The sequence below is a fragment of the Protomyctophum parallelum genome, assembly GCF_964188405.1.
Source record: "Protomyctophum parallelum genome assembly, chromosome: 11".
Taxonomy (NCBI): Eukaryota; Metazoa; Chordata; class Actinopteri; order Myctophiformes; family Myctophidae; genus Protomyctophum; species Protomyctophum parallelum.
This window is the reverse complement of record NC_139707.1, coordinates 50,604,664-50,631,652: the sequence shown is the minus strand read 5'-3', so window position 1 is coordinate 50,631,652 and position 26,989 is coordinate 50,604,664. Positions and strand designations below refer to the sequence as shown.

General features: G+C 46.8%; 2 protein-coding genes across 2 annotated transcripts; both read right to left on the bottom strand.

The window, feature by feature from the left end:
* Nucleotides 1-872: 872 nt before the first annotated feature.
* LOC310867071 (NACHT, LRR and PYD domains-containing protein 3-like) lies at nt 873-19,059 on the bottom strand. The gene is made up of 14 exons (XM_083776865.1): nt 18,936-19,059; nt 17,451-17,564; nt 15,554-15,659; nt 14,108-14,220; nt 12,433-12,546; nt 11,229-11,342; nt 9,212-9,270; nt 7,588-8,891; nt 6,575-7,038; nt 5,735-5,908; nt 5,065-5,238; nt 4,828-4,983; nt 3,184-3,224; nt 873-1,835 (listed from the first exon to the last, which is right to left on the bottom strand). Exons 1-14 carry the CDS (start codon nt 19,001-19,003, stop codon nt 1,243-1,245), a joined length of 3,594 nt encoding a protein of 1,197 aa, XP_083632991.1. The 5' UTR covers nt 19,004-19,059; the 3' UTR covers nt 873-1,242.
* A 4,132-nt stretch (nt 19,060-23,191) lies between these two features.
* dcst1 (DC-STAMP domain containing 1) lies at nt 23,192-25,171 on the bottom strand (the record flags this gene model as incomplete). Its single annotated transcript, XM_083776864.1, has 1 exon — nt 23,192-25,171. The coding sequence occupies one exon, from the start codon at nt 25,169-25,171 to the stop codon at nt 23,192-23,194; it is 1,980 nt and encodes a 659-aa protein (XP_083632990.1).
* Nucleotides 25,172-26,989: the final 1,818 nt, after the last annotated feature.

The window sequence follows — 26,989 nt, the reverse complement described above, 5'->3', positions numbered from 1 at the left end:
ACTTTGGGGTCCTTGACATGAAATATTGAGCACACAGAAACATAAGGTTTTTCAGAAAACAAAATTAGTTAGGAAAAAGGAAAATCACACCCGTATGAAGTGAGGGGCGCTCTTATCATTCATCATACATCACTTTCCGTGTTCAACCAATCAAATCATCCGGAATGTCATTCCGGCCAATCGCAATGTTGTGTCCTCACCGTTTCCGTCTTCAATCTTTCTGCCCTCACTTTTAGCTTCAATGTTTGCGTTCTGGTCACACTCACCCTGAACAGCTGTTCAGAGGAGGGTCACACTCACCCTGAAAAGCTGTTCATAGGAGAGTCACACTCACCCTGAAAAGCTGTTCATAGGAGGGTTACACTCACCCTGAAAAGCTGTTCATAGGAGGGTTACACTCACCCTGAAAAGCTGTTCATAGGAGGGTTACACTCACCCTGAACAGCTGCTCATAGGAGGGTTACACTCACCCTGAAAAGCTGCTCATAGGAGGGTCACACTCACCCTGAAAAGCTGCTCATAGGAGGGTCACACTCACCCCGAAAAGCTGCTCATAGCAGGGTCACACTCACCCTGAAAAGCTGCTCATAGGAGGGTCACACTCACCCTGAAAAGCTGCTCATAGGAGGGTTACACTCACCCTGAAAAGCTGCTCATAGGAGGGTTACACTCACCCTGAAAAGCTGCTCATAGGAGGGACTAGCGCCCCTCAAAGAAGGGTCATAGGAGGGTCAAAGAAGGCGTTCAACAGCATGAAATGTAAATATGTTTTTAATCAACAGATATATACAAATATAACAACAAATATATAGTTATATAAGATAACAGCATTGTGACAACAGTGTTGTTTTGGACAATAATGTATCAGATGACCCTAACGGTGACCCCATATGACCCTAACGGTGACCCCAGATGACCCTAATGGTGACCCCAGATGACCCTAACGGTGACCCCAGATGACCCTAACAGTGACCCCAGATGATCCTAATGGTGACATCAGATGACCCTAATGGTGACCCCAGATGACCCTAACAGTGACTCCATGGAAACCAAAACATATTGATTATGTAAACACCCCCCCCCCCCCACCACACCTGTTCCTGATTATTACATTATGATACAAGACACTGTCTGTCTGTCCTCACAGCCTGTCTGTCTGTCCTCACAGCCTGTCTGTCTGTCCTCACAGCCCGTCTGTCTGTACTCACAGCATGTCTGTCCTCACAGCCTGTCTGTCTGTCCTCACAGCCTGTCTGTCCTCACAGCCTGTCTGTCTGTCCTCACAGCCCGTCTGTCCTCACACAGAGACACAGAGGAGTCACGGTCCAACACAAACCCAGCGTAGAGCGGTTGAGTGAACGTGCTCTGGACGGTGTACAGGTGAGTCAGAGTGTCCTCTAACACTCTGTAGAAGGACAGAGTCCCAGCGGGACGGTCCAGATACACTGCTACTCTGTTGGAGCCAGAGGGACGGATAGGAAGGATAGTCAGCTTACTATTGTGGTTGACAGAGTAAGTGTCACCACGCTGACCATCAGAACAGTACAGACACCAGGAATGTTCATTCCGTCCAAGCACACAGTCCTGACCGTCTCCTTTCCTACCGATGTCTCCGTCAGTCACTCCTATCCCAACCCCTCCACTGAACTGTACCTCACTGTAGCAGCGTTCATCTAGACTCTCTGAACTCAGAACCTGAGACACTCTATCAAACCTATCAGGATGGTCAGGATATGAATGACGCTGACCATCCTGACGGGTCACCTTCCTGTTGTTCTCAGACAGAGAGAGGTCACAGTGTGATGTGTTTGTGTCCAGAGTGAGACGCTGGAAATCTGATGAGAAAACAACACAGTACACATTAAATACATCCTTCACTGAATGATACGTGCACGGCACGCACGCACGTGCACGTATCACCGCACACGCATGCACACGTATCATCGCGTGCAAACGCACCCATGCGTGCGCACACGCACACACATGCGCGCGCGCACACACACACACACGCACGCGCGCCCACACGCACACATGCACGCACGCACACAAGCACACATGCACACACGCACGCGCACACACACATGCACACACATGCGCGTGGGCTCATTGTGCCGCGCTATGAGCTTGTAGGTCTGCTATTTTTGAAAAATCATGAAAATGTGGCGCAAATCTTTGAATATATATATTCTTTCAGAATGTGTGCGCGCACACACACACGCGTGCGCACTCTTGCGCGCACACACACACGCACACATGTGCACGCACACATGCACACATGCGCGCATGCACACACGCACACATGCGCGCGGGCTCATTGTGCCGCGCTATGAGCTTGTAGGTCTGCTATTTTTTTTAAATCATGAAAATGTGACGCAAATCTGAATATATTCTTTCAGAACGTTTTTAACTCAAATCTTTGAGAACGACTGACAGAAACATGGCTTTTTTTCTGAAAACTGTCAGGATTTAGAAGACATTTGTAGATTCTGCAAATGTCTTCTAAATCCTGACAGTTTTCAGAAAGTACCTTCTATGATGGTGGGTGTAACAGTGTGGGTGTAACACAAATGCACGCGCACACATGCACACATGCGCGCACACACACACACGCGCACATGCGCGCACACACATGCGCACACGCACGCGGGCTCATTGCGCGGCACCGAGTGCCGCGCAATGAGCTTGTAGTTCTGCTATTTTTGAAAAATCTTGAAAATGTGGCGCAAATCTTTGAATATATATATTCTTTCACACGCACACACATGCACACACACACACGCACACATGTGTGCGTGCGTGCGTGCATGCGTGCGTGCGCGCGCACACACACACACGCACACACACACACACACACACACACACACACACACACGCACACATATGCGCGCACACACAAACCACTGACATATAAACATAGGGTTTAACCCTGTGAGAACCACTGACATAGAAACATATGGTTTAACCCTGTGAGAACCACTGACATAGAAACATATGGTTTAACCCTGTGAGAACCACTGACATATAAATATATGGTTTAACCCTTTGAGAACCACTGACCTAGAAACATGTGGTTTAACCCTGTGAGAACCACTGACATAGAAACATAGGGTTTTTCAGACAGACAGACAGACAGACAGACAGACAGACAGACAGACAGACAGACAGACAGACAGACAGACTCACAGCGTTGAGGTTTAGTCCAGTGTTCTCCTCCATGATTCACACTGTAGGAAGTAGAACAACAATGAATCAAGTCAAAAGCTCTGCTCTGGGCGGGAACCCCTTTTGGTGTTTTACCCCCTCAGGCCGGGAACCCATTTTTGGGTTCTGTACAGTATGTACAGAATTCAAAAATATAAAATAATTGATGCTGCTATATACATAATTGAAGTTTATGAAGGATAGGTACCCTCACAAAAAACATGCAGTAATCCTGGTCACTAAACTGCCTCCCCCTGGCCAGCCGGGGCGCCTGATGGAGGGGAAAGGAACTGGTTGGAATAACGTGTTCCTTCCACGCGCTACGTCCAACCAGGGAAACTCCCCCTGTCAGGTGTAAAGGAGCAACTTGGACACTCAGGCATGAAGGAAGCATGAGTTCAAGTCCGTTGCTCTCCCCTTGTCCCCCATATATGGGGACTAGGTTGGTGGAGGGTGTGTAGAGCCCAGGATCACATTAGATGATTGACACAGGGGTGAAAAATGGGTTACAAAATTGTGGGATAAAAAAATATATAATAATAATAATAATTGAAGTTTTTCAGAAAACGTAGGCCTAAATGGGTTAATGTCTCACATCGGCCTGTTTTAGGCCAACCAAATATTTACTAAACACATTTTGTAATCATTCTCCCACAGACTCTGTCCAAACATCACACACATTGGTACCATAAAGGAAAGGAAAGGTACTATGTTTACCCAGGGTAACTGGACTAAGGAAAGGAAAGGTACTATGTTTACCCAGGGTAACTGGACTAAGGAAAGGAAAGGTACTATGTTTACCCAGGGTAACTGGACTAAGGAAAGGAAAGGTACCATGTTTACCCAGGGTAACTGGACTAAGGAAAGGAAAGGTGCCATGTTTACCCAGGGTAGCTGGACTAAGGAAAGGAAAGGTACTATGTTTACCCAGGGTAACTGGACTAAGGAAAGGAAAGGTACTATGTTTACCCAGGGTAACTGGACTAAGGAAAGGAAAGGTACTATGTTTACCCAGGGTAACTGGACTAAGGAAAGGAAAGGTACTATGTTTACCCAGGGTAACTGGACTAAGGAAAGGTACTGTGTTTACCCAGGGTAACTGGACTAAGGAAAGGAAAGGTACCATGTTTACCCAGGGTAACTGGACTAAGGAAAGGAAAGGTACTATGTTTACCCAGGGTAACTGGACTAAGGAAAGGAAAGGTACTATGTTTACCCAGGGTAACTGGACTAAGGAAAGGAAAGGTACCATGTTTACCCAGGATAACTGGACTAAGGAAAGGAAAGGTACTATGTTTACCCAGGGTAACTGGACTAAGCTCAAGAACTTGTTTACAGCCAGGCCCTGCTCATAGAACATTTCATGGTAGGGGTTCAATGCCTTGCTCAAGGGCACTTCAGCGGTGGTCATTTTAACGTGCCGGTCCGGGGATACGAACTAGCGACCTTCCAATATCAAGACCGCTCCGCAAACCGTTCGACTTTGTACTTTCCCCCCTAAAGGAACGCTTGGAGGCAGCTGCCACCAGTTTTATTGACTAACACTAAGACTAGACTAAGACTAGACGATTTCAGATGAGTAAAATAGGACTAAAACTAAAGCGTGTGTTATTCAAGTCTACTCACTTGACAGTCTCCAGGGCAGCAGACAGCTTCTTCAGAGCAGAGTCTCCTAAGTGGCTGAAGTTCAAGTCCAGCTGTTTCAGCTGGGAGGAGGGGTTGGAGGTCACAGCTGAAGCCAGAGAAGAACAGCCTTCCTCTGTGACTCCACAGCCTGACAACCTGCAGAGAAATACACATTTAACAAAGTGCTGTGTTGATGTTCAAGTAGAGATCCACACAGAGAGAACACACATTCTTTACCCCAGGATCTGCAGTCCACACTGTGGACTCTTCAGTAACGCAGAGAGCTGGAGCAGTTGTGATTCCTGCAGGCAGATGAAACTGAGGTCCAATTCTTTCAGATGGAGAAGATTAGAGCTGAGAGCTGAGAGCAGAACTTCAAATCCTGTCTGTGTGAAGGTACAGCCAGCAAGTCTGTAATTACACATGAAATATCTGGACTGAATATCAGAGGTTTGGAGTAAAGACCCCAAGGGATGGAAAGAGAAGGCAGGCAGGGATAACGTGAAGTAAATCATCATAATCTTAATCTTCCAACATAGGAATTGTGTGTGTGTGTGTGTGTGTGTGTGTGTGTGTGTGTGTGTGTGTGTGTGTGTGTGTGTGTGTGTGTGTGTGTGTGTGTGTGTGCGCGCGCGTGTGGGTGCGTGCGTGCCAACATGACTACATACTGTAATCACTGTACCCCATTAGTTCACATAATGATAATCCCCTAGCAGCCATGATGGATCACATATTGTAGTTACTGTACCGTAGCAATGTGATGTGATGTCCAACTAGACAACACAAACTCTGACCATATTATTATTCTAATCAGTGGGATACCATGATGTTAAATATATTAACACTCTTATTATTAAGAATCAAACTATAAATAATAAAACAGAACTAATGTAAATAATAATGTGACCTCAGTATCTCCAGATGACAGTTTGGACTCTTCAATGCAGCAGTGAGCAGGTCCATGGATGGATCCGTTATGTCATTATAACTGATGTCCAATTCTCTTAGATGTGAAGGATTAGAGCTGAGAGCTGAAGCCACAATCTCATATTGTGCCTTTTTGAGTTTACAGCCAACAAGTCTGTAAATGTAGATGATGTAAAATCAGTGATCATCAACACAGATTAGATCAAATTCATGTTCAATGAAATTAACTATAAAGTGTAATGTAAATGTACCAATGTCTAGTTGGTCAGATATTGACAGGTCATATAAGAACAGGGAACCAGAAAACATCAAAGTGAAAGACAGATAATCTGTATTAACCCATTCTGACCTGAGATCAGTTAATGTCTTCTACATCCTGCCAGTTTTCTGAAAAAGCTATGTTTCTATGTCAGTCTTCAATTAAAATAGCAGACCTACAAGCTCATAGCGCGCCACCGAGTGGCGCGCTATGAGCTTGTACATCTGCAATTTTTCAATAGCTAAAGCATAACATAATGTTTAAAACACCAAAAGGGGTTCCCGCCCAAAATGGTTTAATACTACAGTGTGTAACTTGCATTGATCTACGAATGTCATCTTATTTATTATTTTTACTTTGTTCTCTGTGCGTGTCAGTCAGTTCCAAAAATGCTGTATAAATATTGTGCACACACACACACACACACACACACACACACACACACACACACACACACACACACACACACACACACACACACTCAGACCTGATTATTATTATAGTAATTAGGTGTGATGGTAGATCGATTCTAACAGGTTTTCTATCCACATGACTACTAACCGAGCCTTTCTGCTGTTCCTCACAGCTGGGAGTAGTCTGAATGTCCCCCATCCTGGTGATGGTGTGTATTGGTGCAGGTCCAACTCCTCCAGAACCTTCTCTGACGTCAGCAGGATGAAGGCCAGAGCTGAACACTGGCTCTCAGACAGTTCTGTCTTTGATCTGTCCGCTGACTTCAGGTACTGTTGGATCTCCTGATGTACTGAGAGGTCGTTCATCTCCATCAGACAGTGAAAGATGTTGATGAATCTGTCAGGAGAGATACTCGCATCTATATTTTTCATCTCCTTCAGGTTGTTGATGACTCTCTGGATGCTCTCTGGACTGTTCTCTGTGTGACCCAGCAGGCCTCCTAACAGACTCTGGTTGGACTCCAGCGAGAGGCCATGAAGGAAGCGGACAAAGAGGTCCAGGTGGCCGTTCTTACTCTTCAGGGCTTTTTCGCTGGCTCTCTGCAGGAAGTCCTCCAGGGTAATTTCTCCATTCATACTTTGATCTTCTTCTTCTTCTTCTTCTTCTTCTTCTTCTTCTTCTTCTTCTTCTTTTTCTTCTTCCTCTCCTCCTCCTCCTCCTCCTCCCATACTCTTCAGGGATTCTTCCATGGCTCTCTGCAGGAAGACGTCTTCTCCTTCTTCTCCTCCTCCTCCCATACTCTTCAGGGATTCTTCAATGGCTCTCTGGATTAAGATTTGATCATCTTCTTCTCCTCCTCCTCCTCCTCCTCCCATCCTCCTCCTCCTCCCATACATGGATTCTTCCATGGCTCTCTGCAGGAATATGTCTTCTCCTTCTCCTCCTCCTCCTCCTTCCATGGCTCTCTGCAGGAAGTCGTACTTCAGGGAATCTTCCATGGCTCTCTGCAGGAAGACATCTTCTCCTCCTCCTCCTCCTCCTCCTCCTCCTCCTCCTCCTCCTCCTCCTCCTCCTCCTCCTCCTCCCATACTCTTCATGGATTCTTCCATGGCTCTCTGCAGGAAGACGTCTTCTTCTTCTTCTTCTTCTCCTTCTTCTTCTCCTCCTCCTCCCAGGAATGTCTTCAGTACCTTCATGTTCTTCTGTGTGAAACAGTGCATCAGGTAGACTGCAGCCAGGAACTCCTGGATGCTCAGATGAACAAAGCTGTAGATCTTTCTCTGAGATTGAACGGTCTCTTCTTTGAAGATCTCTGTGCACACTCCTGAGTACAGCGCGGCGTGGTTCACATCGAGACCACACTCTTCCAGGTCTTCTTGGTAGAACGTGACGCTGCCTTTCTTCAGATGTACAAACGCCAGCAGGCACAGCATCAGAAGAACATCCCTGTCAGTCTCATCATACTTCGTCTTCATCCTTTTTATCAGGAGCGATATGAAGAGGCTGAACATCCCGGTCAGGTTCTTGGGCAGCTGTCCAGTCTGGTCTGTCTTCACCAGGTCCTCCACAACGGTAGCGGTCATCCAACAGAAGACTGGGATGTGACACATGATGTGGATGCTCTTTGATGTCTTCACGTGTGAGATGATGGTGCTGGCCAGCTCCTCATCATCACTGAACATCTTCCTGAAGAACTCCTCCTTCTGGGGGTCTGTGAACCCTCGTATTTCTGTCACCATGTCAACGCATGCAGGAGGGATCTGATTGGCTGCTGCAGGTCTGGTGGTTATCCAGAAGAGAGCCGAGGGGAGCAGATTCCTCTTGATGAGGTTCGTCAACAGCAGGCCCACCGATGATGTCACCGTGACATCAGAGACGACGTCATTGTTGTCGAAGGCGTCAGAATCGACGTCAATGTTCTGGAATTTCAGCGGAAACCTGCTTTCATCGAGACCATCGAAGATGAAGCCAACTTTCCAGGAAGCGAGCTGCTCTGCTGTGACCTTCTCTAACGTTGGATGGAAACCATGGATCAGTGAGAGAAGACTGTGCTGCTCATGTCGGACCAAGTTCAGCTCCCGGAATGCGAAGGGAACCAGGAGATCTATATCTTGGTTCTCCAAACCTCTTGCCCAGTCCAGAGCGAACTTACGCACAGAGAATGTCTTCCCGATGCCAGCGATGCCATTGGTCAGAACTCTGCTGCTGGGTGTGTCTCTGCCAGGGAGGACGGTCTTAAAGATGGCACGGCACTTGATTAGGACGTCATAGAGGGTCTTCATGCTGGAGGCGGTCTCAAGCTGCCACACCTCATGTTGCTGATTAACCCCTTCACTCCCTCCCGCTGATAGGTGGAGGTCTGTGTAGATGTTGGAGAGGGAGGGATGTTCAGTGACATATGTCACATGTTCAAGACCGTCCAAAGTGACCTTATAGACCTTTACATACTCCGGCAGACGGACATCTGATATGAGGAGACAATTAATACATGTTAAACATTATGCTTCATTTACAACTTTACATTGAACAATCCATAGCATTAAAACAACTATGTATATATCCTCCAGAAAATCTAAATTTGTAAAAGAAAAAAAGGAGAAAATTGGCTAAAATGAACAACATTGGATCGTTTTTTTAGTCTAAATGTATGTGTTTATCATCAGTATTTGTATTTGGACAATGAGACAGGAATACAACGAGTATATTTAATCTGATGAGTCTGCTGCTATTTAAACATTTCATTCATTGAAATAAAATGTTAGTGTAAAATGTGTCCAGTCTTACTGTGTCCAGGTGTGGTTCGACTGAATGTCTTCTGTCCAGGTGTGTTTCTGAATGTCTCTCTGTGGAGATGAAGACAATAGAATATATACATATAGATGAAGACAATAGAATATATACATATAGATACATATAGATGAAGACAATAGAATATATACATATAGATACATATAGATGAAGACAATAGAATATATACATATAGATACATATAGATGAAGACAATAGAATATATACATATAGACACATATAGATGAAGACAATAGAATATATACATATACATGTATCTAACAGTTAATTTTCCAGCCGGGTAGCCGATGGCATTATCCGGTTAATTAACGGTTGTTGATGTTTTTTTTTTTGTTTTTTTTAATAGGCTACCCCAAATGTAATATTCATGTATAGGCTACATAATTAAAGTTGGTAGACGAATGGTATACATTTATTTATGCTCCTTTTTAAAAGACAAACTCAATGTTGTTAAAGCAACATTTAACAATATGAATAAATTGTTGTAGGCTTATTCATCAACATGCATGCATCTGCACGTCTACAGTACAGAGGTCCGCCGGTTCTATTCCAAAACATAAATAAGTCCAGTCCAGATCTGAGCAGCCTATAGCCTAACTATAAAGCCACTGGACGCATGAGCTAAGCCTTTTTTATTATTAAGGAAGATCAGCATGCATGACACGTGTTCTGTTTGTTGACTTTTCGCTGACGAGAAAACCCTCAAACATGGATAGCACATGGCTAACTTAGCTAACCGTGCCAGTGTGGGGAGACGGAGTACAACAGAGAACTTTGGGACATTGAGGGGGCAGAAAACAGCACCCGAGCAGCGCTGTTCATGCAGCCTTTATTAGCATAACAGTAGCTTGTATTCCATGTAGTACAAACGGTGCAATGGAATGATTTGCCCAAGGAGATAAAGACAAGTGCCTCTCTAAACACTTAAAACTTAGGTCAGGATTGAGAAGGCGTTTTTAGAATCCTGAATGGGTCTGTTGAATTGAGCAATTGTAACAGTTATCTCCTTAACACAATCCGACCAGGATTACTGCATGTTTTTGTGAGGGTACCTACCCTAGGGGACACGGGGAGAACATGTGAGGGTACCTACCCTAGGGGACATGGGGAGAACATGTGAGGGTACCTACCCTAGGGGACACGGGGAGAACATGTGAGGGTACCTAACCTAAGGTACACGGGGAGAACATGTGAGGGTACCTACCCTAGGGGACACGGGGAGAACATGTGAGGGTACCTACCCTAGGGGACACGAGGAGAAAATGTGAGGGTACCTAGCCTAGGGGACACGGGGAGAACATGTGAGGTACCTACCCTAGGGGACACGGGGAGAACATGTGAGGGTACCTACCGTAGGGGACACGGGGGGAACATGTGAGGGTACCTACCCTAGGGGACACGGGGAGAACATGTGAGGGTACCTACCCTAGGGGACACGAGGAGAACATGTGAGGGTACCTACCCTAGGGGAAACGGGGAGAACATACAAACTCCACACAGAAAGGCCCTTTCACCAATCCCGCCTCGGGTATGGGCACTGATGACGCAGAGGAGGGAACACGCCCCCAGCGCCCACAGCGGGAATCGAACCCAGGACCTTCTAGCTGTGAGGCGACAACACTACCGACTGTCCCACTGTCCCCCCTCTTGGTTTTATTTTTGATAAAGATTTTAAACTTAATTAAAAAATCAGCTCCGTCGTTAAAACACTCTTCTTCAATCATCGCCACGGTCAAATCCTACCTCCCCTAAAAACAGCTGGAGATGGTTATCCATGCTTTGATTTCATCAAGAATAGATTATTGCAACTCTTTGTATTTTGGCATCGACCAGGCGTCACTCAGGCGTTTACAGCTAGTGCAGAACACAGCTCCCCGCCTTCTCACCGGCACTATAAAATATGTTATAGTGTATATTGTATAGTGTTATAGTGTATATTGTATAGTGTTACAGTGTTATAGTGTTGTATATATTTATAGGAGGGTTGACATACTGTGAATCAGGAGGTCCAGGTTCGTTACTGAAGTCAGGAGGTTTTCCTTTAGACTTGTCACTCTTCACAGACAGAAGGCTGGGAGTTGGAGACTCTGCTCTGTGGTGGACACTTCTGGAATCATACAGACAGAAATAACAATACATAAACAACAGAGACAGTGAATAATACTAATAGAAATAATACTAAGTAAATAACAGACAGTAATTAGCATAACAGTAGCTTGTATTCCATGTAGTACAAACGGTGCAATGGAATGATTTGCCCAAGGAGATAAAGACAAGTGCCTCTCTAAACGCTTAAAACTTAGGTCAGTATTGAGAAGGCGTTTTTAGAATCCTGAATGGGTCTGTTGAATTGAGCAATTGTAACAGTTATCTCCTTAACCCATTCCGACCAGGATTACTGCATGTTTTAGTTAGGGTATCTACCCTAGGGGACACGGGGAGAACACGTGAGGATACCTACCCTAGGGGACACGGGGAGAACATGTGAGGGTACCTACCCTAGGGGACATGAGAACATGTGAGGGTACCTACCCTAGGGGACACGGGGAGAACATGTGAGGGTACCTACCTAGGGGACAAAGGGAGAACATGTGAGGATACCTACCCTAGGGGACACTGGGAGAACATGTGAGGGTACCTACCCTAGGGGACACTGGGAGAACATGTGAGGGTACCTACCCTAGGGGAAACGGGGAGAACATACAAACTCCAAACAGAAAGTCCCTTTTGCCAACCCCGCCTCGGGAATGGGCATTGATGACGCAGATGAGAGAACACGCCCCCAGCGCCCACAGCGGGAATCGAACCCAGGACCTTCTAGCTGTGAGGCGACAACACTACCGACTGTGCCACTGTCCCCCCTCTTGGTTTTATTTTTGATAAAGTTTTTAAACTTAATAAACAAATCAGTTCCGTCGTTAAAAGTCTCTTCTTCTAATCATCGCCACGGTCAAATCCTAGCTCCCCTAAAAACAGCTGGAGATGGTTATCCATGCTTTGATTTCATCAAGAATAGATTATTGCAACTCTTTGTATATTGGCATCGACCAGGCGTCACTCAGGCGTTTACAGCTAGTGCAGAACACAGCTGCCCGCCTTCTCACCGGCACTATAAAATATGTTATAGTGTAATAGTGTATATTGTATAGTGTTACAGTGTTATAGTGTTGTATATATTTATAGGAGGGTTGACATACTGTGAATCAGGAGGTCCAGGTTCATTACTGAAGTGCGGAGGATCATTTTTAGACTTGTCACTCTTCACAGACAGAAGGCTGGGAGTTGGAGACTCTGCTCTGTGGTGGACACTTCTGGAATCATACAGACAGAAATAACAATACATCAACAGAGACAGTGAATAATACTACTAGAAATAATACTAAGTAAATAACAGACAGTAATTAGCATAACAGTAGCTTGTATTCCATGTAGTACAAACGGTGCAATGGAAAGATTTGCCAAAGGAGATAAAGACAAGTGCCTCTCTAAACACTTAAAACTTAGGTCAGGATTGAAAAGGCGTTTTTAGAATCCTGAATGGGTCTGTTGAATTGAGCAATTGTAACAGTTATCTCCTTAACACATTCCGACCAGGATTACTGCATGTTTTTGTGAGGGTACCTACCCTAGGGGACACGGGGAGAACATGTGAGGGTACCTACCCTAGGGGACACAGGGAGAACATGTGAGGGTACCTACCCTAGGGGACACGGGGAGAACATGTGAGGGTACCTACCCTAGGGGACACGGGGAAAACATATGAGGGTACCTACCCTATAGGGACACGGGGAGAACATGTGAGGGTACCTACCCTAGGGGACACGGGGAGAACATGTGAGGGTACCCACTTTAGGGGACACGGGGAGAACATGCAAGGGTACCTACCCTAGGCGACACGGGGATAACATGTGAGGGTACCTACCCTAGGGGAAACGGGGAGAACTTACAAACTCCAAACAGAAAGTCCCTTTCACCAACCACGCCTCGGGTATGGGCACTGATGACGGAGAGGAGAGAACACGCCCCCAGCGCCCACAGCGGGAATTGAACCCCGGACCTTCTAGGTGTGAGGCGACAACAGTACCGACTGTGCCACTGTCCTAGCCTGGGTAAACCCACTCCCCCTGCTGGACAACATTTCATTCTGCCAGGAGGGGTGAGTCTGGCATAATCGACTGTGTGGCTGTTTAGCCGTGGGGCGGGAGAGTAGCGTTGACGGACAACCCCTTCAGCCAATCAGCGTATATCAAAACAAGAGGCGTCATCTAAACGCGTTCCGTTCCTACTTCCTCATTCCCATGTTTGTTGTTGTGAATGAGTCGAGGAGTTCACACGTCATCAACTGCTCAAATCGTTCCTGATTGGCCAACGTGCACTGTCAATCACAGAGCCCTGAGCTCGGTCGCGGATTGGCTCGTACCAAAGCTGATACAATCTTAAGGACTTTGTATTACCATTTAGCCAGACTCACCCCTCCTGGCAGAATGAAATGTTGTCCAGCAGGGGGAGTGGGTTTACCCAGGCTACCACTGTCCCCCCTCTTGGTTTTATTTTTTATACAGATTTTAAACTTAATAAACAAATCAGCTCCGTCGTCAAAACTCGTCTTCCAATCATCGCCACGGTCAAATCCTACCTCCCCTAAAAACAGCTGGAGATGGTTATCCATGCTTTGATTTCATCAAGAATAGATTATTGCAACTCTTTGTATATTGGCATCGACCAGGCGTCACTCAGGCGTTTACAGCTAGTGCAGAACACAGCTGCTCGCCTTCTCACCGGCACTATAAAATATGTTATAGTGTAATAGTGTATATTGTATAGTGTTACAGTGTTATAGTGTTGTATACATTTATAGGAGGGTTGACATACTGTGAATCAGGAGGTCCAGGTTCATTACTGAAGTGCGGAGGATCATTTTTAGACTTGTCACTCTTCACAGACAGAAGGCTGGGAGTTGGAGACTCTGCTCTGTGGTGGACACTTCTGGAATCATACAGACAGAAATAACAATACATAAACAACAGAGACAGTGAATAATAATACTAGAAATAATACTAAGTAAATAACAGACAGTAATTAGCATAACAGTAGCTCGTATTCCATGTAGTGCAATCGGTGCAATGGAATGATTTGCCCAAGGAGATAAAGACAAGTGCCTCTCTAAACACTTAAAACTTAGGTCAGGATTGAGAAGGCGTTTATAGAATCCTGAATGGGTCTGTTGAATTGAGCAATTGTAACAGTTATCTCCTTAACACATTCCGACCAGGATTACTGCATGTTTTTGTAAGGGTACCTACCCTAGGGGACACAGGGAGAACACGTGAGGATACCTACCCTAGGGGACACAGGGAGAACACGTGAGGATACCTACCCTAGGGGACACGGGGAGAACATGTGAACCTACCCTAGGGGACATGAGAACATGTGAGGGTGCTATACCCTGGGGGACACTGGGAGAACATGTGAGGGTACCTACCCTAGGGGACACAGGGAGAACATGTGAGGGTACCTACCCTAGGGGACACGGGGAGAACATGTGAGGGTACCTACCCTAGGGGACACGAGGAGAACATGTGAGGGTACCTACCCTAGGGGAAACGGGGGGAACATGTGAGGGTACCTACCCTAGGGGACACGGGGAGAACATGTGAGGGTACCTACCCTAGGAGACACGAGGAGAACATGTGAGGGTACCTACCCTAGGAGACACGGGGAGAACATGTGAGGGTACCTACCCTAGGGGACACAGGGAGAAAACGTGAGGGTACCTACCCTAGGGGACACGGGGAGAAGATACAAACTCCACACAGAAAGGCTCTTTCGCCAACCCCCCCTCGGGTATGGGCACTGATGACGCAGAGGAGAGAACACGCCCCCAGCGCCCACAGCGGGAATCGAACCCAGGACCTTCTAGCTGTGAGGCGACAACACTACCGACTGTGCCACTGTCCCCCCTCTTGGTTTTATTTTTGATAAAGATTTTAAACTTAATAAACAAATCAGCTCCGTCGTTAAAACTCTTCTTCCAATCATCGCCACGGTCAAATCATCGCCTAAAAACAGCTGGAGATGGTTATCCATGCTTTGATTTCATCAATAATAGATTATTGCAACTCTTTGTATATTGGCATCGACCAGGCGTCACTCAGGCGTTTACAGCTAGTGCAAATTCAGAACACAGCTGCCCGCCTTCTCACCGGCACTCTAAAATATGTTATAGTGTATATTGTATAGTGTTATAGTGTATATTGTATAGTGTTACAGTGTTATAGTGTTGTATATATTTATAGGAGGGTTGACATACTGTGAATCAGGAGGTCCAGGTTCATTACTGAAGTGCGGAGGATCATTTTTAGACTTGTCACTCTTCACAGACAGAAGGCTGGGAGTTGGAGACTCTGCTCTGTGGTTGACACTTCTGGAATCATACAGACAGAAATAACAATATATAAACAACAGAGACAGTGAATAATACTACTAGAAATAATACTAAATAAATAACAGACAGTAATTAGCATAACAGTAGCTTGTATTCCATGTAGTACAAACGGTGCAATGGAATGATTTGCCCAAGGAGATAAAGACAAGGGCCTCTCTAAACACTTAAAACTTAGGTCAGGATTGAGAAGGCGTTTTTAGAATCCTGAATGAGTCTGTTGAATTGAGCAATTGTAACAGTTATCTCCTTAACACATTCCGACCAGGATTACTGCATGTTTTAGTGAGGGTATCTACCCTAGGAGACACGGGGAGAACATGTGAGGGTACCTACCCTAGGGGACACGGGGAGAACACGTGAGGATACCTACCCTAGGGGACACTGGGAAAACATGTGAGGGTACCTACCCTAGGGGACACAGGGAGAACATGTGAGGGTACCTATACCCTAGGGGACACGGGGAGAACATGTGAGGGTACCTACCCTAGGGGACATGAGGAGAACATGTGAGGGTACCTACCCTAGGGGACAAGGGGAGAACATGTGAGGGTACCTACCCTAGCAGACACGAGGAGAACATGTGAGGGTACCTACCCTAGGGGACACGGGGAGAACATGTGAGGGTACCTACCCTAGGGGACACGGGGAGAACATGTGAGGGTACCTATCCTAGGGGACACAGGGAGAAAACGTGAGGGTACCTACCCTAGGGGACACGGGGAGAACACGTGAGGGTACCTACCCTAGGGGACACGGGGAGAACACGTGAGGGTACCTACCCTAGGGGACACGGGGAGAACATGTGAGGGTACCTACCTACCCTAGGGGAAACGGGGAGAACATACAAACTCCAAACAGAAAGGCCCTTTCACCAACCCCGCCTCGGGTATGGGCACTGATGACGCAGAGGAGAGAACACGCCCCCAGCGCCCACAGCGGGAATCGAACCCCGGACCTTCTAGGTGTGAGGCGACAACAGTACCGACTGTGCCACTGTCCTAGCCTGGGTAAACCCACTCCCCCTGCTGGACAACATTTCATTCTGCCAGGAGGGGTGAGTCTGGCATAATCGACTGTGTGGCTGTTTAGCCGTGGGGCGGGAGAGTAGCGTTGACGGACAACCCCTTCAGCCAATCAGCGTATATCAAAACAAGAGGCGTCATCTAAACGCGTTCCGTTCCTACTTCCTCATTCCCATGTTTGTTGTTGTGAATGAGTCGAGGAGTTCACACGTCATCAACTGCTCAAATCGTTCCTGATTGGCCAACGTGCACTGTCAATCACAGAGCCCTGAGCTCGGTCGCGGATTGGCTCGTACCAAAGCTGATACAATCTTAAGGACTTTGTATTACCATTTAGCCAGACTCACCCCTCCTGGCAGAATGAAATGTTGTCCAGCAGGGGGAGTGGGTTTACCCAGGCTACCACTGTCCCCCCTCTTGGTTTTATTTTTTATACAGATTTTAAACTTAATAAACAAATCAGCTCCGTCGTCAAAACTCGTCTTCCAATCATCGCCACGGTCAAATCCTACCTCCCCTAAAAACAGCTGGAGATGGTTATCCATGCTTTGATTTCATCAAGAATAGATTATTGCAACTCTTTGTATATTGGCATCGACCAGGCGTCACTCAGGCGTTTACAGCTAGTGCAGAACACAGCTGCTCGCCTTCTCACCGGCACTATAAAATATGTTATAGTGTAATAGTGTATATTGTATAGTGTTACAGTGTTATAGTGTTGTATACATTTATAGGAGGGTTGACATACTGTGAATCAGGAGGTCCAGGTTCATTACTGAAGTGCGGAGGATCATTTTTAGACTTGTCACTCTTCACAGACAGAAGGCTGGGAGTTGGAGACTCTGCTCTGTGGTGGACACTTCTGGAATCATACAGACAGAAATAACAATACATAAACAACAGAGACAGTGAATAATACTACTAGAAATAATACTAAGTAAATAACAGACAGTAATTAGCATAACAGTAGCTCGTATTCCATGTAGTGCAATCGGTGCAATGGAATGATTTGCCCAAGGAGATAAAGACAAGTGCCTCTCTAAACACTTAAAACTTAGGTCAGGATTGAGAAGGCGTTTATAGAATCCTGAATGGGTCTGTTGAATTGAGCAATTGTAACAGTTATCTCCTTAACACATTCCGACCAGGATTACTGCATGTTTTTGTAAGGGTACCTACCCTAGGGGACACAGGGAGAACACGTGAGGATACCTACCCTAGGGGACACGGGGAGAACACGTGAGGATACCTACCCTAGGGGACACGGGGAGAACATGTGAACCTACCCTAGGGGACATGAGAACATGTGAGGGTGCTATACCCTGGGGGACACTGGGAGAACATGTGAGGGTACCTACCCTAGGGGACACAGGGAGAACATGTGAGGGTACCTACCCTAGGGGACACGGGGAGAACATGTGAGGGTACCTACCCTAGGGGACACGAGGAGAACATGTGAGGGTACCTACCCTAGGGGACACGGGGAGAACATGTGAGGGTACCTATCCTAGGGGACACAGGGAGAAAACGTGAGGGTACCTACCCTAGGGGACACGGGGAGAACACGTGAGGGTACCTACCCTAGGGGACACGGGGAGAACACGTGAGGGTACCACTACCTACCCTAGGGGACACGGGGAGAACATGTGAGGGTACCTACCTACCCTAGGGGAAACGGGGAGAACATACAAACTCCAAACAGAAAGGCCCTTTCACCAACCCCGCCTCGGGTATGGGCACTGATGACGCAGAGGAGAGAACACGCCCCCAGCGCCCACAGCGGGAATCGAACCCAGGACCTTCTAGCTGTGAGGCGACAACACTATACCGACTGTGCCACTGTCCCCCCTCTTGGTTTCATTTTTGATAAAGATTTTAAACTTAATAAACAAATCAGCTCCGTCGTTAAAACTCTCTTCTTCCAATCATTGCCACGGTCAAATCCTACCTCCCCTAAAAACAGCTGGAGATGGTTATCCATGCTTTGATTTCATCAAGAATAGATTATTGCAACTCTTTGTATATTGGCATCGATCAGGCGTCACTCAGGCGTTTACAGCTAGTGCAGAACACAGCTGCCCGCCTTCTCACCGGCACTATAAAACGTGAACACATTACTCCATTTCTGCCCCTCCCCATTAGATCTGCTCAGATAGATGCTTTAGAAATAAAGTTTGATTTGATTTGACTTGGAGTACACAATTCAGACACCAGATGGAGTTCATGTTTCAACCTTTTGTCAGTAGAGTGGTGTCCATCTTTGAAGTCAATAAGTCCATGCATGGACGAGTCACTCTTCATGGAGACACAGCTGGGTACAGGAGACTCTGCTCTGTGATGATCAACCCTGTTACAAAGAGAGTATCAACAGGATTTTTAGACAATCATATCAGGCTTGGCAATTTCATAGTCTAGGAAGTTCTACTCAAACGTGATTATTCTTAGTTGAAAACAAACAAAAAGCTTATAAAGTTAAACCTAAACATTCAGCTGTAAACATTGACCACAGCTATTTCAGTTATATGAGTTATTTAAAATGTCAACTTTCTGCTGTTGTGAATGAGGTCCATAGTGTGTATATTGTACAGGAGCATTGACATACTGTGTGTGTGGAGGTACAGGTTCATTACTGAAGTTAGGAAAAGGTAACCGTGATGTTTATAAGTCAAATCAAATAGCAGGATTAACATACTCTGTATGTGGAGACTCTGGTCTGTGGATGTGATGTTTGTCAGCTCCCTCCTCCTCTCTCTCCTCACACTGACTCATCTCTGGTCTTCAGGAAACCTGTCAAGATTACAGGCACGCACGCACGCACACATGCACACACACACACACACACACACACACACACACACACACACACACACACACACACACACACACACACACACACACACACACACACACACACACACACACACACACACACACACACACACACACACACACACACAGGTATCTACCTTTTAACTACCTCCACTACCTTTTAGGTAACTGCTATTGTAACTCTTTACGTCTGCAATTCAACAACTCTGTTACAATCAGTGAGATTGAAATATGCTTCAAAGGATTATAATGTTTATTAGCATCCAGTCATCTACTGTCACTCTGACCTCAGTAAAATAGTATTATAATGTTTATTAGCATCCAGTCATCTACTGTCACTCTGTCCTCAGTAAAATAGTATTATAATGTTTATTAACATCCAGTCATCTACTGTCACTCTGTCCTCAGTAAAATAGTATTAGGCTATAATGTTTATTAGCATCCAGTCATCTACTGTCACTGTCCTCAGTAAAATAGTATTATAATGTTTATTAACATCCAGTCATCTACTGTCACTCTGTCCTCAGTAAAATAGTATTATAATGTTTATTAGCATCCAGTCATCTACTGTCACTCTGACCTCAGTAAAATAGTATTATAATGTTTATTAGCATCCAGTCATCTACTGTCACTGTCCTCAGTAAAATAGTATTATAATGTTTATTAGCATCCAGCTCACAATGTGTCACAACATGAAGAAATATCAGATCTACATGCTCACAATGCGTCACGGCATGAATAAATATCAGATCTACAAGCTCACAATGCGTCACGGCATGAATAAATATCAGATCTACAAGCTCACAATGCATCACAACATGAAGATATATCAGATCTACAAGCTCACAAGAAGTCACAACATGAACAAATATCAGATCTACAAGCTACAATCCACAATGCATCACAATGGCACACGTTCCCCCCAGAATAATATAGGCTCTCTGGGATTCAAGTGGTTAACATTCTTAACCGTGTTACGGTGAAATTGGTGACCTGCTGAAATACGTGACCATCTTGTGGACTTCATGGCCTGAATACCGCTAGGTTGAACTCTGATAATAAACAAACCACAGTGATTTACATTCAGACACTGATGTCATGTGATGTCTACATGATTGTCACATATTTCAGCAGGTCACCAATTCCACCGTAACACCTCCATGCTGGAGTGAGTGAGTGGCAGAGATTATATCATCAACTGCGGAAGTTATGCAGGAATGCCAACTGAGTGGCAAAAAACTACTATATATATACTACTATACTAAACCCTATATGTTTCTATGTCAGTGTTTCTCACAGGCTTAAACCCTATGTTTCTATGTCAGTGGTTTTCACTAGGGTTAAACCCTATGTTTCTCTATGCCATTCGTTCTCAAACATTTTCATGTCAAGGACCACCAAAAATATATGTAATTGGCCGCCGATCCCCATCTGAAAAAATGTTTTGTTCCAGTGACCACCCAGAGGCAAAGCTTTGAGTTAAAAACGTTCGCTCTGAAAGAATATATTCAAAGATTTGCGCCACATTCTCATGATTTTAAAAAGATTGCAGACCTACAAGTTAATGCTTAAAACACCAAGAGGGAATCCCGACTCCGAAATGGGTTAACACCAGACGAGAGAGATTATTGCTATAGTGTATAGTTTAAAATCACTTACCCTGCAATAATCTTTATGCTTTGATCCGACGTGGCAAAAAACAAAATGTCGTCCAGACGCCTCAGTTGACGGTGAATCAACACACTTACAGTTCTGTCATACTGGAGTCTGGAGGTGGTGTTGTTGCAACAAGAACCTATGCATGATGACACCATGTGATACATTGACCTGCAACCAACACACACACACACACACACACACACACACACACACACACACAGTCAGTGTGCAGGTCAATGTTTAACTAAGGTGTGACACCATGTGATACATTTACCTGCAACCAGCACACTCACACACTCACACACACACACACACACACTCTCTCACACACACACACACACACACACACACACACACACACACACACACACACACACACACACACACACACACACACACACACACACACACACACACACACACACACACACACACACACACACACACATTTAACATCTTTATTTGTATTCACATTTTACAAGAAATTTCTTGAACACAAACAATATAGTGGATGCGCAAACTTGAGAAAACTCTACAACAAGTGCTTCAGGTACAGGTCACGGGTACAGAAAGCATCGCCTTCTCCATATATGGCGACGACTGCCAATTATTGCAAACATTGAACAAAATTTTGCCGGTGCCTGATCAGCTCTCGGCTTATTGGGCATGCCTGCAATCTGCAGGCCCCTCACCACTGATTTGTGGACATTACAGAGGCTTCCAAATATGAACACAAGTATTTTACATCTGTAGCCAAGCTGTATAATAGCATCCTTAAGACGCTGGTACTTAAGCACCTTGGTAAGGAATGCCTCTTCCAGACTGTGGTCAAATGTACATGATGCCACTTCCAAAATGGTCACTTCTCTACTGTCCTCATCAACAACAACAATATCTGGTGTATTAGCTGTGACATCTGAGAAGGCATCATTTTCATTATTGTGCATGAACATGGCAGTTGAAACACGTGAGTGCTTATACATTTTGGCAGATGCGAAACACGGATACAAAACACAGATGGGAAACACGGATACAAAACACAGATGCGAAACACGGATACAAAACACAGATGCGAAACACGGATACAAAACACAGATGCGAAACACGGATACAAAACACAGATGTGAAACACAAATTCACTCACGTGAGTTACAAATCTGTAATATGTACTGTGACACTTTTGAGACTGTTCTGCCTCCATAAATGGGTGCTATCTCCCCTGATGCTATGAAACTGTCAGACATGGGAGACCCCCCCCTTACTGAACAAACTCTATAGTACAGAATTAAGCCTCACATTTTTACCACACAAAAAAAGTCTTGTTTTAACCCCTTTTATTAGACCTGAGAAAATATTCAACAAATGCCTTCTAAACCCTGAAATTTTTCTGAAAAACCTTTGTTTCTATGTCAGCGGTGCTCAACCTTTTTCACGTCAAGGACTCCCAGAATTATCGGTATTTGGCTGCGGACCCCCATCTGAAAATATGTTGTTCCAGCGATATAGCAGACCTACAAGCTCATTATAGCGTGGCACTCGGTGCCACGCTATATGAGCTTGTAGGTCTGCTATTTTTGAATAGCTAAATTATAACATAATAATGCTTAAAACACCAAAAAGGGGTTCCCGCCCCAGAATGGGTTACTGTAAACACATTATCTTTATTTTAAAATAAAAATAGCATTACATAACATAATATATATCAGCATCATCATACTATAATTCAGTCAATGTCTGTCTGTCTGTGTGTCTGTCAGTCTGTCTGTGTGTCAGAAACACCGCCGTAGCTCCTCACCGCCTGCACCAATCACTCCCACTTTTCACACAGGCATTGACCACAATAATATGGAGGTCTTAACGAAGCAGTGAATTAAAAATGCGAAAACGCACCCAGGGAGCAGTACCCCCCGCGGCCACAAGGGGAGGGGAGGGGGGGCAAATATCTCACAACGGGTAAGGGCTAGTATATATATATATTCAGCCGTCCTCGTCGTTGCCGGGTCAACAGAGAGCACACAGCTCGTCCAGGACGCTCCAACACTGGGGACAGTACAGAGCCGGGCAGCCCACGGTGTGACAGCTCAGCGCCGCCCTGGTCCCGGCACACCGCTGCCTCTCCCCACAGCCGTAGCACCACTCCAGCCGCCAGCCGCCCAGCCTCTCCAGGACACGCAGCACCCCGGGGCACAGGGGCGTCCGCGGCCCGCGGCCCGCCACGCGCCGCCGCAGGCGGGCGGCATAGGCCCTCCGCCGGTGCACGTGGAGGTTGTAGAGGAACAGCACGCGGGTCTTCTCTCTCTTGGGGAAGAAGGCGGCGGCGATGACCCTCCGCAGGCGGTTGCTGTAAGCCTGCGCCAGCCACATGAGCGCCAGCAGCGCGAGAGGAAGCGTGCTCCGCGCGTACTCCGCCGGCGTCAGGCCGACGGGACGAGGGAGGCACCGGACGTTGCTGGTCTCCACGTCCATGCGGTGGGAGCTGTTGAAGGCTCCCACGGTGTTCTTCAGCAGGCGGGCCATCATGGAGTCGTTGTGCACCTCGATGTGGATGTCCTGCACGCTGGTCAGGTTGAACTCGGTGAAGGTGTTCCTCTCGATGATGCCCAACGTGTGGTAGAGCGCCCGGTCCGCTCCCAGGAGAACGCCCACCACCACGCCTATGACCAACACCTGCAGGAGACCTCCCATGATCAGTTTGAGCTCGATGGCGTGGACGGAGACACTATTGGGCACGATGAACTGTCCCCTCTCGGCGTTCCTCAGAGGCAACAGGTAGCTCCGGCCGGCTTTCTTCCTACGCGCGTCTATCCGTCTGAAGTACGTGGTGACATACACGTTGTCAAACTGAACGTCCCGGTTGTACCGCCTGGCGTAGAGAAAGGCCGAGAGGTAGACGGTGATGAAGGTGAGGGACGTGAGGACCTGGAGGACCTGAAAGAGACCGTCTGTCACCGTCTGGATCTCCTGGAAGTCTCTCCTCAGACCGTCTGTGAAGTTCTCCTCTAGGATGTCCCCGACCACCTCCTCCTCCCCGATGCCCACCTCCGCGTGAAACTCGGCAGCCAGCTGTTCGATAGACCGGTTCAGTTTGTCGTACGTGTTTCCGAAGTTCCCCTCCACCGGGATCTGCTCCCTGCACCACGGGATCATGACCCTCATGACGTCACAGAGGAAGTCGAACTTCATGGACACGCACAGGACGTCGTTGATGACGGGGACCAGGATGGCGTCCATGCAGTCGGCGTGTTTGACCTTGAACCAGTCCCGACAGCGCTTGATTCCCATGCCCACCACGTTGTCACATTGCATCATGGTATTGGCGGCGAACTTGTCTTGCGTGCTGACCGGCGCCGCCGCCGACTGACTCGCTCTGAGAGGGTCATAACCGTGCTGAGCCATGAGCTCATCCGTGAGGTTCTTAAAGGTCCGGGTCACCTCCTCGACGTTCCGTTGGAACGCACCGCTGCTGTCCACGATGTCCTGGAGCACCAGCCGGAACGGCCTCATCACCGCCTTCCACATGATCTTAGTGTGGTTGATCTGCAGGTCGATGTTACAGCCCAGGGTCAGCGACACCGCCTGCATGTTGCGCTGGATGTTGGAGACGGGCCCGCCGGCGAGGCCCGAGAAGAGCAGGAGCATCACGTACGCCCGGCCCTGAGAGCCCAGCATGCAGGGCGCGGTCAGGAGGAGCGAGCAGCAGAAGTGGGAGGAGAGCGCTCCGCCCGTGGCACACGCGGCGACAAACAGACACGCCGCCGTGGCGCGCTGGCGGAGGCTCAGCGGAAGGTTGTGGCTGAAGCCGTGTAGGAAGCCAAAGCCACACACGGCGCCGAACAGAGCTCCGGCCAGGCAGCGGACCGCGGGGAACTCCTGTGGCCGGCCGAACAGGAAACGGTGGAAAGTCCCGGGTAGTCGTTTCAGAGACATCCGCTCCAGGGTGGTGTGTGGAGCTTTGGGTGGTCTTCGCCTCCGCCCTGCCATGTCGAGTGGCTCTGCCATCATAAATACATCTTTCAAAGCATCTCTTTGTCTCTTATCATCTCCACTCTATATTTCTGTATATCGACCGGAGCTCTTGGCCTGACGTCACACACAAACCACAAACCGTTGCTATGCACGCCTACCTACACTGAACGGTGCAGGCGCTCTTGCAGTTCAAACAGTAGAGGCCCAACTCTGACAGAACTTAGCAGTTTATAGAGGCCCATCTTAATTAAATTAATATCAGTTCATAGAGGCCCATCTCTTACAAAAGATCAATCAGAAATGATTATGATATCAGCAGTAAGACGCCCAGAGGGCGAGACGCCGCCCCAAATGGCAAAGTCGCGCTGAAACAACAGGTTAGGGAATGCCCATATATGGACCTTTTTTATTTACGTTTTTTTGGGCCGGGTATAGGGCGTACAATGTGGCCTTGAGCCGGCCCAGGTAGGGCCCAGTTAGGGCCCAGGTAGGGCCCAGTCGTTCCCTGCTGTCATCGCTATATGGACACAGGCATCAGTAAGCAGGACCGGAAAGTCTGGCCTGATATTGTGAAATCCATTATCTCGAACCGTGGTCGAAAAATGATGATGGATGTGATGGACCAAGAACCATATGTGGAGCATGGTCATGGTCATGGTCATGGTCACGAGGCGTGACGGACTGACGGCCATATATGGATGCATGACGGACGGACTGGTTTTGCAGGTATTCATAGAAAAGCTGCATTATATAAGTATTTAGGTATTTTGTCCGATCTGTTGGTAGTATGTACAGTATGTTAGCACCAGTGAGACGTCTTGAGTGTACATGGTGTGGTGAGGTCAGATCGACATAATTATGGAATGTCCGGACAGGACAGATCCATATATGGAGATCTAAGGGTGGTAGCGGGGACATTCTCTTGAGTTTACAGGGTTTCATGTGGGCTGGGCATACATTTTCGGGCCTGTTGAGGACTCTAGTTTTTTTTACTTCGGGCCTTGACAGTCTAGAGTTTTAATGGACAGGTATATCAGTCAAAAGGGAGACATCGAAGAGGAAGGATGGATGGGGAAGAATTAACATATGGATATATGTCAGAACAGGTTCTGACATATATCCATATATGTTGATCTAAGGTTTTGAGGTCAGATGTGGAGTTGCTGGCCAATATGGATGACATCAGGGATCTCCATATAGATGTCATAGTGATGTCACTAGACCTGGGCACCATATATGGGGTCTTTCCCATGTATGGGGAGTTTGAGTGATACGCTGACTAATGGGAATTTCACGTTTTCATAGTAAACAATATTACTTTGGTATCCCTGCTCTTCTAATGAGACATGTATATCCAATAGACAGCCTTCGGGAATGAAGCAATAGCCATGCAGCACACAAGAAATGTCCTTTTCACATGGACATTATTTACCTCTGATGGGACGCATTTCGGCCTGTTGGGTCTTCCTTCCTCAGCCTCGGGAACGCGAGCAACGCCGAGGACATTTCTTGTATGCTGGCTGTTCCTTCATTCCCATGTGCAGCCTTGCACCTAGACCATAGGTCACCCATTAGACCATAGGTCACCTATTAGACCATAGGTCAATAGGTACAGACCCATAGGTCACCCATTAGACCAGTCATCTCATTTGGAGTGTTACAGGCTCTTGCAGTTTCTCTTTCTCTTAGACACAACCTTTGGTCTGGTATCAGGATGTCGGCGCTTCAACTATTGAATACATAAAAATGGTGTAGCTCATCTTCCTGACGTTACTTGCGCTTCTTGCCGCCCTTAGCAGCATTCTCGGCGATGGCCTTCTTGGAGCCCTTGGG

Bases quoted from the DNA above. Each gene is read 5' to 3' on its own strand.
- LOC310867071 (XM_083776865.1), bottom strand. From the start codon at position 19,003: ATGAAGAGTGACTCGTCCATGCATGGACTTATTGACTTCAAAGATGGA. The intron at 17,565-18,935 runs GTTGAAACATGA...GTATGATTCCAG, and splicing joins CACCACTCTACTGACAAAAG to AAGTGTCCACCACAGAGCAG. The intron at 14,221-15,553 runs GATTCACAGTAT...TATGATTCCAGA, and splicing joins GTAATGAACCTGGACCTCCT to AGTGTCCACCACAGAGCAGA.